General features: G+C 37.2%; 2 protein-coding genes across 3 annotated transcripts; both read left to right on the plus strand.

The window, feature by feature from the left end:
• The first annotated feature begins 2,260 nt into the window (after positions 1-2,260).
• On the plus strand, positions 2,261-3,019 carry LOC131437404 (phosphopantothenoylcysteine decarboxylase). Its single transcript, XM_058606714.1, has one exon. The coding sequence runs from the start codon at positions 2,400-2,402 to the stop codon at positions 2,979-2,981; it is 582 nt and encodes a 193-aa protein (XP_058462697.1). The 5' UTR covers positions 2,261-2,399; the 3' UTR covers positions 2,982-3,019.
• Positions 3,020-10,626: 7,607 nt separating this feature from the next.
• On the plus strand, positions 10,627-13,254 carry LOC131436833 (protein RER1). 2 transcript variants are annotated; one of them, XM_058605762.1, is made up of 5 exons: positions 10,627-11,054; positions 11,124-11,215; positions 11,285-11,486; positions 11,555-11,772; positions 12,026-13,254. In XM_058605762.1, the coding sequence occupies exons 2-5, from the start codon at positions 11,150-11,152 to the stop codon at positions 12,098-12,100; spliced, it is 561 nt and encodes a 186-aa protein (XP_058461745.1). In that variant the 5' UTR covers positions 10,627-11,054; positions 11,124-11,149; the 3' UTR covers positions 12,101-13,254. The 2 variants fall into 2 exon arrangements, with proteins under 2 accessions (XP_058461745.1, XP_058461746.1); XM_058605763.1 differs by having other exon boundaries at positions 11,127-11,215.

Raw genomic sequence — 13,254 nt, forward strand, 5'->3', positions numbered from 1 at the left:
ATCATAATTGATCGATTTTTTTACAAATTTTTTACACGTTTTTGTATGTTAGTATTCGATTCATAAGCAAAAATAATAAAAACCCTGCATTTTGTTCGAATCTTCAAGCAAAATCGGAAAATTATCACCATCGCTTAGTTCAAAGCTCGCCACTCGGGCAGCGTTGCGATCGCAAAAGAGTTGGTTGGATTCTTCAATTGTCCATTCTACAATTCATAATTATTGGTCGATTACTGTTGGCAGATATTCACAAAATCCAGAACACTTGTCTATGGACAAAACAGTGAAATTACCATCCGTCACCTACTGTGCGTCAGTACTATCAAATATGGCCGACGGACCGAACAAACTCATATTTTCTAGCTTGTCTATTGTCCATTCTACAATTCATAATTATTGGTATTTCGATTATTGTTGGCAGAGATTCGCAAAATCCAAAATACTTGTCTATGGACAAAACTGTGAAATTACTATCATTCACCTACTGTGCGTCAGTACTATCAAATATGGCCGACGGATCGAACAAACTCCTATTTTCTAGCTTGTCTATTGTCCATTCTACAATTCATAATTATTGGTATTTCGATTACTGTTGGCAGAGATTCACAAAATCCAGAATACTTGTCTATGGACAAAACAGTGAAATTACCATCATTCACCTACTGTGCGTCAGCACTATCAAATATGGCCGACAGACCGAACAAACTCATATTTTCTAGCTTGTCTACTGTCCATTCTACAATCCCTAATGATTGGTATTTCGATTACTGTTGGCAGAGATTCGCAAAATCCAGAATACTTGTGTATGGACAAAACAGTGAAATTACCATCAGTCACCTACTGTGCGTCAGTACTATCAAATATGGCCGACGGACCGAACAAACTCATATTTTCTAGCTTGTCTATTGTCCATTCTACAATCCCTAATTATTGGTATTTCGATTACTGTTGGCAGAGATTCGCAAAATCCAGAATACTTGTGTATGGACAAAACAGTGAAATTACCATCATTCACCTACTGTGCGTCAGTACTATCAAATATGGCCGACGGACCGAACAAACTCAAATTTTCTAGCTTGTCTATTGTCCATTCTACAATCCCTAATGATTGGTATTTCGATTACTGTTGGCAGAGATTCGCAAAATCCAGAATACTTGTGTATGGACAAAACAGTGAAATTACCATCAGTCACCTACTGTGCGTCAGTACTATCAAATATGGCCGACGGACCGAACAAACTCATATTTTCTAGCTTGTCTATTGTCCATTCTACAATCCCTAATTATTGGTATTTCGATTACTGTTGGCAGAGATTCGCAAAATCTAGAATACTTGTGTACAGACAAAACGATGAAATTACCATCATTCACCTACTGTGCGTCAGTACTAGCAAACACGGTTGACGGAATGACCTAGCCTATACTTTTTGGCTTGCCTCCATTCTAGAATCCCTGGTTATTTGTATGCCGTTTAATGCAGGCAGAGATTCATGAAACGCTCGAACATATTAAGTTAAGTATATGAACCTGCTGCACAAGTTAAAAGTTAACGTCTGGTAGATCAAATACGGTAGGCGAATTCACACTCTAATATGGAATGTGAATTCCCCTACCAGACGTTATCTATCTACTAAACGTCTGGTAGGGCAATTCCTACTTTAGTTTCAATGCTTGCCACATGTGGCGCTGTAAGCAGTTAACGGTTTTTTTTGGTAGGTCAAAAATACGGTAGCCCGTTTCACACAAGTGAATTACTGTGTTGGTTTTAAGTCATATTCATCAAGTGTGTAAGAAACAATGACGTTTCATATTTCCCCTTATCGAACCGAAAGAGGTGTATGCTGTACTAAGAAGAATTTACTCGAAGCGGCCAGAAGAGAATATCTTCGTAAATTAGTGTCTTTAAATTATTGACGACAAAAACACAGATGAATCATTCAGTTGCCGGCTAAATTACAACAACAGTAAGTAGAAATATACCACATATATTTTATTCGATGTTTGCTTTTTCTTTACATAACATTATCAAGAAAATCCCTAAACAAAACATACACTGTAGAACCAAAAATTTTGTATATCGAAAATCATTTTCATCTACTTCAATTCAGGTGGTACGATGACTTCCATGACCTTTGGTCAGAAAAAATTTATTCCAACTCCGCCGGAAAAAGGTAGCTTCCCACTGGACCACGAAGGGCAATGCAAAAAATTAATGCTTTACTACATGCGATGCCTTCGCGTCAACAATGATGATAATGCTGCTTGTAGACAAGAATCACGAGCTTACCTACAGTGCCGCATGGATAATAATCTAATGGCCAAGGAGGATTTTTCCAAATTAGGTTTCAGTGACAGTGCAAGTGAACCACAGCAGCAGAAAAAGTGATAACCAACGAACAATGAGCAAGAGAAAAAACATTCTAATCGGTTGCACTGGCAGTGTAGCCACCATCAAATTACCAATATTAGTTCAAAAGATTCTTGAATACGATTGTGAAGCTGAAATCCAAGTTGTCGTAACGAAACACGCAGAGCATTTCTTCTCTTCCGCGGACATACCAAGTGAAATCATAATTCACCGAGACGAAGACGAATGGACCAGCTGGAAAATGCGGGGCGATCCTGTACTGCATATCGAACTGGGTAAGTGGGCTGACCTGATGATAATTGCTCCGCTTGATGCCAACTGTTTAGCGAAGATGGCTCAAGGTTTGTGTGACAATCTTCTTCTGTGTACGGCAAGAGCGTGGGATTTCCGGAAACCGCTACTCTTCTGTCCTGCCATGAACACTCGCATGTGGGAACATCCAATTACGGCTTCCCAAATTGAAACACTCAAATTTTGGGGAATGCAAGAAATCCCATGCGTGGCGAAAACGCTCATGTGCGGTGATACAGGCTTGGGAGCGATGGCCGAGGTGGACACAATTGTTGAACGCTTAGTAAAATGTATGAGGGAAATGAAGGATGTATATAAATGATTTTTGATGTCCAATAAAATGTTTTGTATACGTTGGGAGTTTTATGGAAAAATATCTATTCAAAAATTTATTACGGATTGAGTAATTTTTTAAATGAATTACTGATTAAGTAATCTTTAATATGTAACACGAAAGCTCGAAATAAATGCACCCATTTTTATTTTATCTTTAGAAACAATGGATGGACTAAGAAACAGCAGGTCTCACTCTAACCTATGGTTTGAGTATCCGAGATGACCACTGGAGGTGAGATGAATGTGGATATCGTCATCGTCTCGCTTTTTATGGCGCAGACCAGGTGGTTCATATCAGCTATATAGTCATTCTATTACCTTATTTTTTAGCGAAAGCTTATCCGAAAAAAAGCAATAATTATAAAAACACGACTTCGTTTTTCATGCTGCGATCTTGGCCGCCAAACCTCAGAAAATAATTATTCGGACCTAGACTCAGGGACAATGGAATTTGCCTAACGTAAGTCACAAGTAACCAATGTAATCTACCAGTAGCAAAGTCCTGGCATTACTTTCCTTTTGTGGAATTTGGCCTTTCTGTTTCAACAGACTTCGCAGCCGATTCTTAGTGTACAGAATCATTGCATGGCTAGTACTATGGATCCTACTGACACTAAGAATCCTTCCAGGTCGGGCTCAAACATACGACAACTGGCTTGTAAGACCAGCGCCCTATGCATTGAACCACCAACCCGGGTACATGTAATCTACCAGTAACATGCAGTAAAAAACCATAGCTATGCTTCCGACAACTACAATGACAAATTTTGAAGATTTAGGTAAATCAAGTAATACACTTGCAATTAATGCGCAGTCTACAATCAAAACATACACTGCAGTTCTACTTCACAAATTTGACGAATTCGAAACAAGAATCGATGCTGACGCTAGTAGTCTGAACATAGACACGAACAAAATAGTCTACCAAATTATGGACGAAGTTAAATTTTTATTGTCAGAATTTTCTAACCCAAGTCCAGAAAATAAATTCGCCATACTATTGGACTGTACTCCTGAACTCGACAGCACAACTTTAAAAACAGTGAAGGAAATTCAAGCATGCGACAGTGGCTGGCGCTTTATTGAAAGTAAAAAAATCTGGAAACAAGACTGGAGTGAGTATGAAAGAAACAACGTACTCGACGGCTGCAAGAAAAACAAGCAGAAAAAGCAAACCTCAGACGGAAATAACAAAATAATACAAATTTCAACAATAACAGAAACAAATATTACAGTATACGCAGTAAAAACAACAACGTGCACTCCAACAGCAATTTCAACACAAATAGTACAATAATAATAATATGTCATTACAAGGACAAGGACTTACTAACAGCTGCACGGGTTTAATTCTCCGGGCATCCAGGTGCAGTTATTGCCTCAAAATTTTAAATTTTCAAAAAGGTGAAACAATCAATCCTTACAATGGAACAAGAAGTATTCAAAACAACACTATTCCGGTCTTAGGAAGTAATGACATCGAAGCTGCACCATCCACTATGTTGAGACATCTGCAATATCACAGAACATGAAAACATTTGCAATATCACAGGACATGTATACTATAGGTATACTACCTCGACATTTGTAATGGCCTGAAAATAGCAATGAACTCGGCACACGAAGAATATAATCTTAAATTTGAAAGCGAAATCAAAGAGCATCCTTCAAATTTCTTTCGCTACAAATTGTTAAAACAAAACCGAACAATAAAAATCTTCCTTCCCAGATGAACCTAGACGGGTCTACTGGAAATAATAGCACTGAAATTTGCAATTTATTTGCAAATTTTTTCCAAGAAATATATACATCATATGCCGTGACAGATCGTCAACGTGACTACTTTTCCTTCATACTGGAGTTATCTAATGACATCAGTGTCAATCAATTATCAAAGCAAGAAATATTCACTGCACTTTAAAACCTCAACGAAGCAAAGGGACCTGGACCTGACCTGACGGAAATCTTTAAATCAGTCTCAAAATCAGTAATTATCGCGGAATTGCCATTATCTCGTGCATTCCAAAATTTGTGTGAAAAAATGATCGATGGAAAAATATTTCAACAAGTAAAAAATTACATAACTTTAAAATAACATGGCTTTTTCAAAGGTCGTTCTACTTTCACTTTGGAAGCTATGGACAATGGAAACTATGAATAAACTCTATACTGACTTCAGCAAAGCTTTCGACAGAATTAACCTACCATTTTTACTATTCAAAATTAAAAAACCTGTTAGTGCAAAAAAACGTTACATACACACATACACACACATTTTGCGTACTCGATGAACTGAGCTGAATGGTATATGACACGGTTCAAAAGTCGGTTTTCACAGTGATTGCATAACCTTTCTATATGAGAAAGGCAAAAATATGGCATTGAACAAAAACTTTTGGAATGGCTTGAATCATATCTCACAAAACGTAAACAAATTGTACACTATAAAAACACATACTCCAAATCAATAAATGTCACTTTAGGTGTTCCCCAAGGTTCACATTTAGGCCCTCTTCTTTTTATCTTGTACGTAAACCACATTTCCTTCTTACTCAAACATCTAAAAGTGACTAAATTTTTGGATATAGCCGGTACGACAATTCTTCTTGGATATTTTGCTGTCAGATGGCTGACTAAACGCTGCCAGCTGGAAAATATGGCTGGCAGACATTCTGGTGATCGATTGCCTCGATATACAACTCAAACGATACAACCGTATCCACCAGGATTTTTCCACATTGAAATCTGACATTTTCAGCGAAAGTGAGAAGATGAAAACGCTCGGCTAACTTAGATACAGGTGACTTTGTTTTGTCAAATTGGAATTGACAATCGACATTGAATCAATTTTGGTAGCCGTCTGGTGGCCATGGCTGCCCAGGTAGCCAAAACGCTATGCGGGAAATAGCTTCCTCTCGCTTGTGAGGAATTCTGGCAACCGTCAGAAGACTCGCCGTACGTGTTATGTTTATTTCTCTCTTTCTTCTTTTTTCTTTTTTTTTTATTCGACTTCATTTGATGTTTGTCAATCCCGCATGTTCATACAAAAAACGAATCTTGAGACGAGTTAAATGAGATTGAAATATGTGTATGTTTGGTAGTGATAACATTTTCCATAATTATTATGTATGAAGGGCAATAATTTATTGCCTTTCATATGTACATTTAAATGAAAAAATGAAACCAAGACGCTAAAATTGTAGAACCGATTCAAAACGGTTCTGCAAATCTTGTATCTGACAGAAACAAAACCGTTAATAACCGCTAGGCGAAATTCTCTGCCGGAAAGGGTTGTTGCATTGTAGTCAGACTTTTGCCGGAGTTCTGGCAGAATTCTGGCAAAAATGGCTGGCAGACATAGCCAACCGTCTGGGGGGGAAATCTGCCCGTCGAGGACAAGCGGGCCTTGGAATCAAACGTGTTGTTCCCATTTATACTCACAATTTCATTCTCCGAAACAACAACTTTAGGAAAAGATTAAACTTTTTTGTCTTAACTTTGACCAAAATCAGATGTAGGCAAATACTGATACGTCCATGCGGATTTCATGCAATTATACAGTTATAATACCCCAGGATTTTTTTTTATAAGAATTTACTCACAGCGTCATGTCTGTTAGTCTGTGTAATATCTCGAACGTACTTTGCTGAACTAGAAATTTCAGAATAGTTCGAAAAAGTTCACGCGGAACTTGTTCTGTACTTTCAAGTTGCTAAAAGTATTACGTGCACTCTTAAGCAGCGAGAAAGTTCACGCGGAAATTGTTCTGTACTTCGAACTGTCAAAAATTGCCACGTGTTTTCTTAAGCAGCTAGAAAGTTCACGCGGAACTTGATCTGTACTTTCAAGTTCTCAAAAGTTCCGCGTGTACTTTTAAGCAGCAAGAAAGTTGACTTTTTAAGAAATTGTGGAACTTCTGGTTGCTTGGGTAATGGCATGCAGTTTCTAATAATTATATTAATTAACATTCAACAATTAAATTACGCTTGAATTGTTGAAAAGACCCAAAGACGAAATAAGTCAACTTTTGTTTGTGATAGATGTTTAACCAGTGTCAATGGTAAAATAAGCCGGAACAAATATTTTTTTTTTCGTTTAGCTGGACCAAAATACAAAGTCATTTCGACATCGACGATCATCGTTGATATTGATGATTCTCGTTTAAAATAAACATAAATTAAAGTTACTGTTTTGCTGCATTTCTCTGCGTGTAGATGATATAATGGCTTATGTCGACTGACTTTTACAGTAACACATTCATAGAGAGTAAAAAAGCGAAAACTAACACATATTTTTGTCAAAATATTTTTGAACGTTTTTCGTGGTTTTGTTTTACTATCTTTTGTTTTTTTTATTAGAGTTGTACTGCCCATACTTGCATGTCAGTACCATATTGAAAATCGACAATTTGAGAAAAGGATGAATATATATTTCGATAATAATTCGCTTTTACCGCAACTGTGATGGTTGATACGTGATACAATTGTATTACATACATGGATTACATTATAAACATTCCATCAGGAATGAAATATTACATTTTTTGTCATTCGTTCATATAAAATCTGATACGCAACAAGATGGGACAAATATGCGAGTCCTTTGTTACACCTGGCTCAACCAGTGACTTCAATGCCACCAACACTAGAACTTTTTCGCTGCATAGAAGCTGGACAATGTATTCTAGAAGCAGCTTAGAAGTTCGTTCCGCTGCGTCGCGCGAACCTTCAAGTGTGGATAATTACTTAAAAACTGGGCTGCTTAGAATGCTATTGGTTAACTTTGAGAGCTGCTTAAGCCAAATCAGTCCCTTTTATCCGAACTTTTGCTTAGTTGGGTATATAACTCGTTTTCTTAACAAAAATTTTTTGATGCAGGATATCTCTATCTTGACGACAATAGTGCCTGAGAACCTCTCTTTGTTTACTTCATCCTTCGATTATGACGGTGCCATAATCGAATTTTCTTCAAAGATTTGAATTCAATCGAAAATTTGTGGTTTTGTTTTAAAGGTTATGCGACGTGTCGGGTGTCAAATGTCAATGAATATAAATCGAAATAAAAGTAGTATCTAACATGACCTTCCAAAAATCATTTTATCCTTTAAAACAATTAAAAATGAATGATTTTAACACACAAAAGCGTAACTTCAAGTATCTAATTTAAACTTTACATTTTAGCATTTATTTCAACTGAACAGTTTGTTAATTAAAAGCTTTTTAAATATGAACTTTAACTAAAGTTCATTCATTTTGAACTGATCTTTTAAACTACATTTACTGTGAAATAGTTTGTCATTAAATTAACAGGAAGGCACAAGTAAAATAATGATTGAAACAAACAAATCCACTAAGAAAAACTGATTATTTCGTTTTGTAGTTCCAAGTAACAATATTCACAACATTATCCTTGATTTTCTTTTGTCACAATTTCGATAAAATAAATCGTAGTGTGAAAATTAGGTAATTTTTTCAAATGTTCTCTCTGCGTGGATCAAACTCCTTCACAAATTATCGTTCGGAATTTCTTCACAATAGTGATAAAATTAAGATTGTTCTCGGCTTAAAACACTGGATTGTTGGATACTGGCTACACGCAGGAAAGTAGAGCTTGTTCGAAACAACAGAGCAGTAAGTAGATTTGATTTTTGTTTATTCCAAGTTGGATAATTATTATCATGAACAAATGCTGATTTACCTATATAAATGTAAATGGCAGTTTCTTTTTGCTTACTTTTCTTTCGAATTATTCCTGTATTTTACAACATATTCTTCAGTGCAGATCGAAAGTTGATGGTCACTGTTCTGTGTAAACTGTTAGAGATAAGGATTGCCGGTAGAACGGTAATAATTAAAAGAGAACCTAAATAGTTAGAAACTGTCATTTGCACTTAGGACCTTTTGAGTGTTCGTCTTCAACTCACCTAGACGTACTCAGCTTACTATTCTGTCAGGCCCATCACTGCATTCAGTATTCAATTCAACAAAGTCAACGTTCATTTTGGAAATGCCAGCACCCGACAACACACAATAACAACAACAAAATGCATTGTTTGAATGAATCGTATCAATAGAATTTCTTTTACACCAGCGCAATTTTTCTAAGCAAACCTTCAATCGTTTTTTCGGTATAATATTTTGCATGCGACTTTTCGACATTTTATATGTGTGTATTAGTTATTGAGGCAATATTCAGAAACTGCGGATCATTACATAAGGTATTTTTCCATTTATTTTTTGTATTGCATATTTGTTTGGATTTTACTGATGGAGTACGATTTAGGCAATCCTAATATATCATTTAATCAAGGTCGCTCATGTCAGACTACTCGATTTGAAATGCTCGATTGTTTGTTTACCATACTCTGAGCACTCTGATTGTCCACCAAATGCCCCAGATGTTCACGCTTAAAAATAGTTACTCAAAAATGAGTAAGATTCCACTCATTTACGGAAAAAGTCGAACAACTCTAATTTAAGGTAACTCCTTAGTTACTCAAGTTTGAGTTCTCCCACTGGAAATGATGTTTGGGTAAAATCTACTCATTTACTGAGTAATGCTTTATTTGTACATGTGCCAAAAATAGAGTAATTAGCACTCAAATTTTGAGTAAAATTTTTTTCCACATATAAAAAAAATTGCTCCTTTTCTGAGTGTATTGTATTGTAGCATGTTTTGACAGGAACGTGATCCACACGTAGCATTCACTACCGAAATTCAAGCATGCTACGTTTTATTCATACGGCCCATTATCATTATCAATTTATTCTGATACTCATTATCATTGATGGCAATTATTCATTTTTTGACGTTTCCATGTATCATTTGAAAAAGAGTAACTAGTACTCAAACTCTGAGTAACTTTTTCTAAGCGTGTTGTCATTAGGTTTTTTGCCGTCACTGCTAACCTCAATCTAATCAAAGACATCATATTAACAAGATATCCAGCTCTCATATTTCCCGAACAAATCATTGGCAACATCCTTTTTTGCGAACATGACGCCCTCAGGCGAGTCCGCATCGAATCTCGTACACAGAAGTAGGGGAGAGAAATGTCAAATTCGTGCGCGCCAAAATAGCAGCACTGCGCACCCATACAATTGACATGATATGTTGAATGTGACACCGTGCGATGGCTTTGCTCAACTGAAGATTGATTTCGCTCCAAGCTGACAGGGTCTGATCTAATGAACACATTTTGACAGTTCAGCAGTACTGTTTGTAAACATAGATTTTTTTGTTTGTCTGTTGACAAATTGGATGAGACCATTCACGGTCCATATCGCCTAAATAGAGTAATAAAACATTCGATCACGATTGGATACGGTTTGTTTTTTAGATTTATTAAATAAAAGTGACTAATTGCCAAGTGTAAAGATGATTGTTTAAAATGCGTTCTTCGATTTTTGTTTAAGCTTGTTTGTTAACAGTACCGCTGAACTGTCAAGGATTAATTTTTGTTCATTCGTGACGTCACGATAAAAAATTCCATAGCATTTGCTGGAGCGCCTTATCCTTGCCACCGGGCTGATTTTAGGCAACAGCCAGCCGGATCGTTATCATAGGGCTTAATTCAGAGAACGCACTCCCATAGTTCGACAATCGTTTATACCAGTCGGCTCCGAGTCTGTCATCATCTGGCCACTTTTGACAGATTGACGTGGTTCGCGGATCGACGACGGACAATTTTGGATTTTTCCTGTTCGAAGGCATCAGTTCTTTTGTCGATCATAGGATATTAACAGCCGTCTGAAACTGCTAAGGAAGAAAATCTCGTGCCGGAACCTATTTCGGCTGGTTGTGCGTTGATCGGAGTAGAACTGGATAGTTCAATAATTCGTTAGTCTTTCGCTCTTCGAAGGGTGAGTGTAAGTGAGAAGTAAATGAGACAGCAAGAATCAGCAGTGGCAGAAAGATGGTGCAATAATACCAAGGGCAGATTAGGAGAGAAACTGAAATTACAATTTTCAGTATTCTTCAAGTGTATGTGTTATTTCTAGTTCCTTCCGGAAAAAAGTGCTAAGCGACTTGACTAAATTCTGGAGGAGAAAGACTGAAAGTGAGTAGTTGGCGTATATCCAAATGGAGGGTGCATTGATAAGCGATTACTAATTGGATTTGATATTAGTAGGTATCAAACATCTTGTAAGCAGCATGATGAATGAGGAGGTCACTCCCAGTAAGAATGTGGTAGCACAGTTCTTCAAACGGATCTCTCAGGTTTGTGATCAACATTTCGATACAGCAGCCATAGGATGTTAATAGTTTTTCCTTTGATCTACTGAAAAGCTTTACCAACTTCAATTAGACCGATGGACACCGCACACCAAACTTCGATGGGCAGCGGCTATCGCGCTAGTATTACTCTTCCTGCTCCGAGTATTCACGAAACAGGGCTGGTATATTGTGACCTACGCTCTAGGAATTTATCATCTCAATCTGTTTATAGCGTTCCTTACACCCAAGATTGATCCGGCCCTCGATCTGGACGGTACAGTATGAAGCGATCACGAAAAGGGGCACTGTTGTATTAATTGTTGTCTTCATTTACTCCCATAGATGATCAAGGTCCCGAGTTGCCCACCAAATCTAATGAAGAATTTCGACCGTTTATCCGCCGGTTGCCGGAATTCAAGTTCTGGTATGCCGTCAGCAAAAGCACCGTGATCGGAATCGTTTGCACTTTCTTCGAGGTGTTCAATGTGCCCGTGTTTTGGCCGATTCTGGTCATGTACTTTATCACGCTGTTCTGCATCACGATGAAGCGACAGATTAGGGTAAGAGTAAATTTGAAATTAATGAGCGATCATTAGCAGACGACGGGGCTGAAAATGCGTCTAGACCATTTATGTTGCTTTGGGATTTTCAGTAATGATTTTCCATACGTAGTTTTTACTTTCTAGCTTTGCTTCAGGCGTATTGCAGAGTTTTGCTATGTGTTCGAAAAGCATAAATTATCTTTTATTCCTTTTGTTCATAGAAAAACAATTGAATTTTGGAAATTTTAACAAAACCTTTTTGTCCTTCCAGCATATGATCAAATACCGATACCTACCGTTCACTCACAGTAAGCCCCGCTATCAGGCGGTCCCGACGGAAAAGTGACAATTAAAAGCACAAACTTTGCCACCAGCGTCATCGTTATCCCCGTCGTCGTCTTCTTCGTCGTCAGCTTCTTCTTCGTCGGCCGCCGCCGTTGGAGGTGTTGCCTCGGCCGAGGTCTTCGGTACCTCCTCGTTAGCAACCATCGTTCCAGCAGCAGTGCCTAGCGGATCACTGATTGCGACCGTCTGATGAGATAGCAAATAACAACAACAGCAACAATAACAGAAGAAAACAAAACAAGTAACTTTCGAGATTGGGTTGGGAACGCACCATACTGCAATTTTTGCTACAGTTTGAGCATAGGATTTCTTCGTCGACCTTTAATTTGGTGCTGTTTTCAGTTTTTCTTCTGTTGGACGCAAAGTGATGATTCGTGTATCCTACAATAACAACGTAAAACAGGACACGAACATGGCATTGATTTGTGCTTACAACGATCGTCTATCTTTCGTTTGTCGGGAAAATCTATTCCTCTACCAAATATGTAAACACGTTTAATTCCACCTAAACAAGATAATCGGTGGTTATGTGAAGCTATGTTAGTAAATGTTATGTCCGAAAAGAGTTTTCCAACGGCTGTTTCTTTGTGTATATTCATTTCTTGTTTCAAAAATGTCACAAAGTTGGATCATTTTTGAGTGTATTCAGTATATTAGTTATTATTTCCTTCTTTAGTTGATTAATGCTATACCAACGTTAAATTAGTTTTAATCGTACATTAATCGATTTTCTCGAGATATAATTTGCAACTCTAACAGAAAAATATGAATCCTACAATCCGTACATGTGCGTGCCCTTCAAAACCTATAATGTTTCGTTTGCATATTGATTAGGCAGAAAAATAACTAACTAACAATGAACAGATGCAAACTCGTGTTTTACGTAGGCTTAGTTATGTATTAATTGGAGAATGTAAGGTTTTTCTTCTTTAGAGACTATTATTATGTCACAAACAAATTGCAAATGATAGAAGAAAACACGATGCAAGTGCAGTAGAGTACCGGGAACTATTGACGTCATTTAGAATAAAACATACAAAACATGGGTAGAAAAATCCTACGGGAAATAAACTTATACACATGTACGAAAACACAAGACCCAGCATTGTAATAAGAAAAACTTGGATAACCAAATAAATATTGACAAAATCAAAA

The sequence above is a fragment of the Malaya genurostris genome, chromosome 3 (assembly GCF_030247185.1).
Source record: "Malaya genurostris strain Urasoe2022 chromosome 3, Malgen_1.1, whole genome shotgun sequence".
Lineage (NCBI taxonomy): Eukaryota > Metazoa > Arthropoda > Insecta > Diptera > Culicidae > Malaya > Malaya genurostris.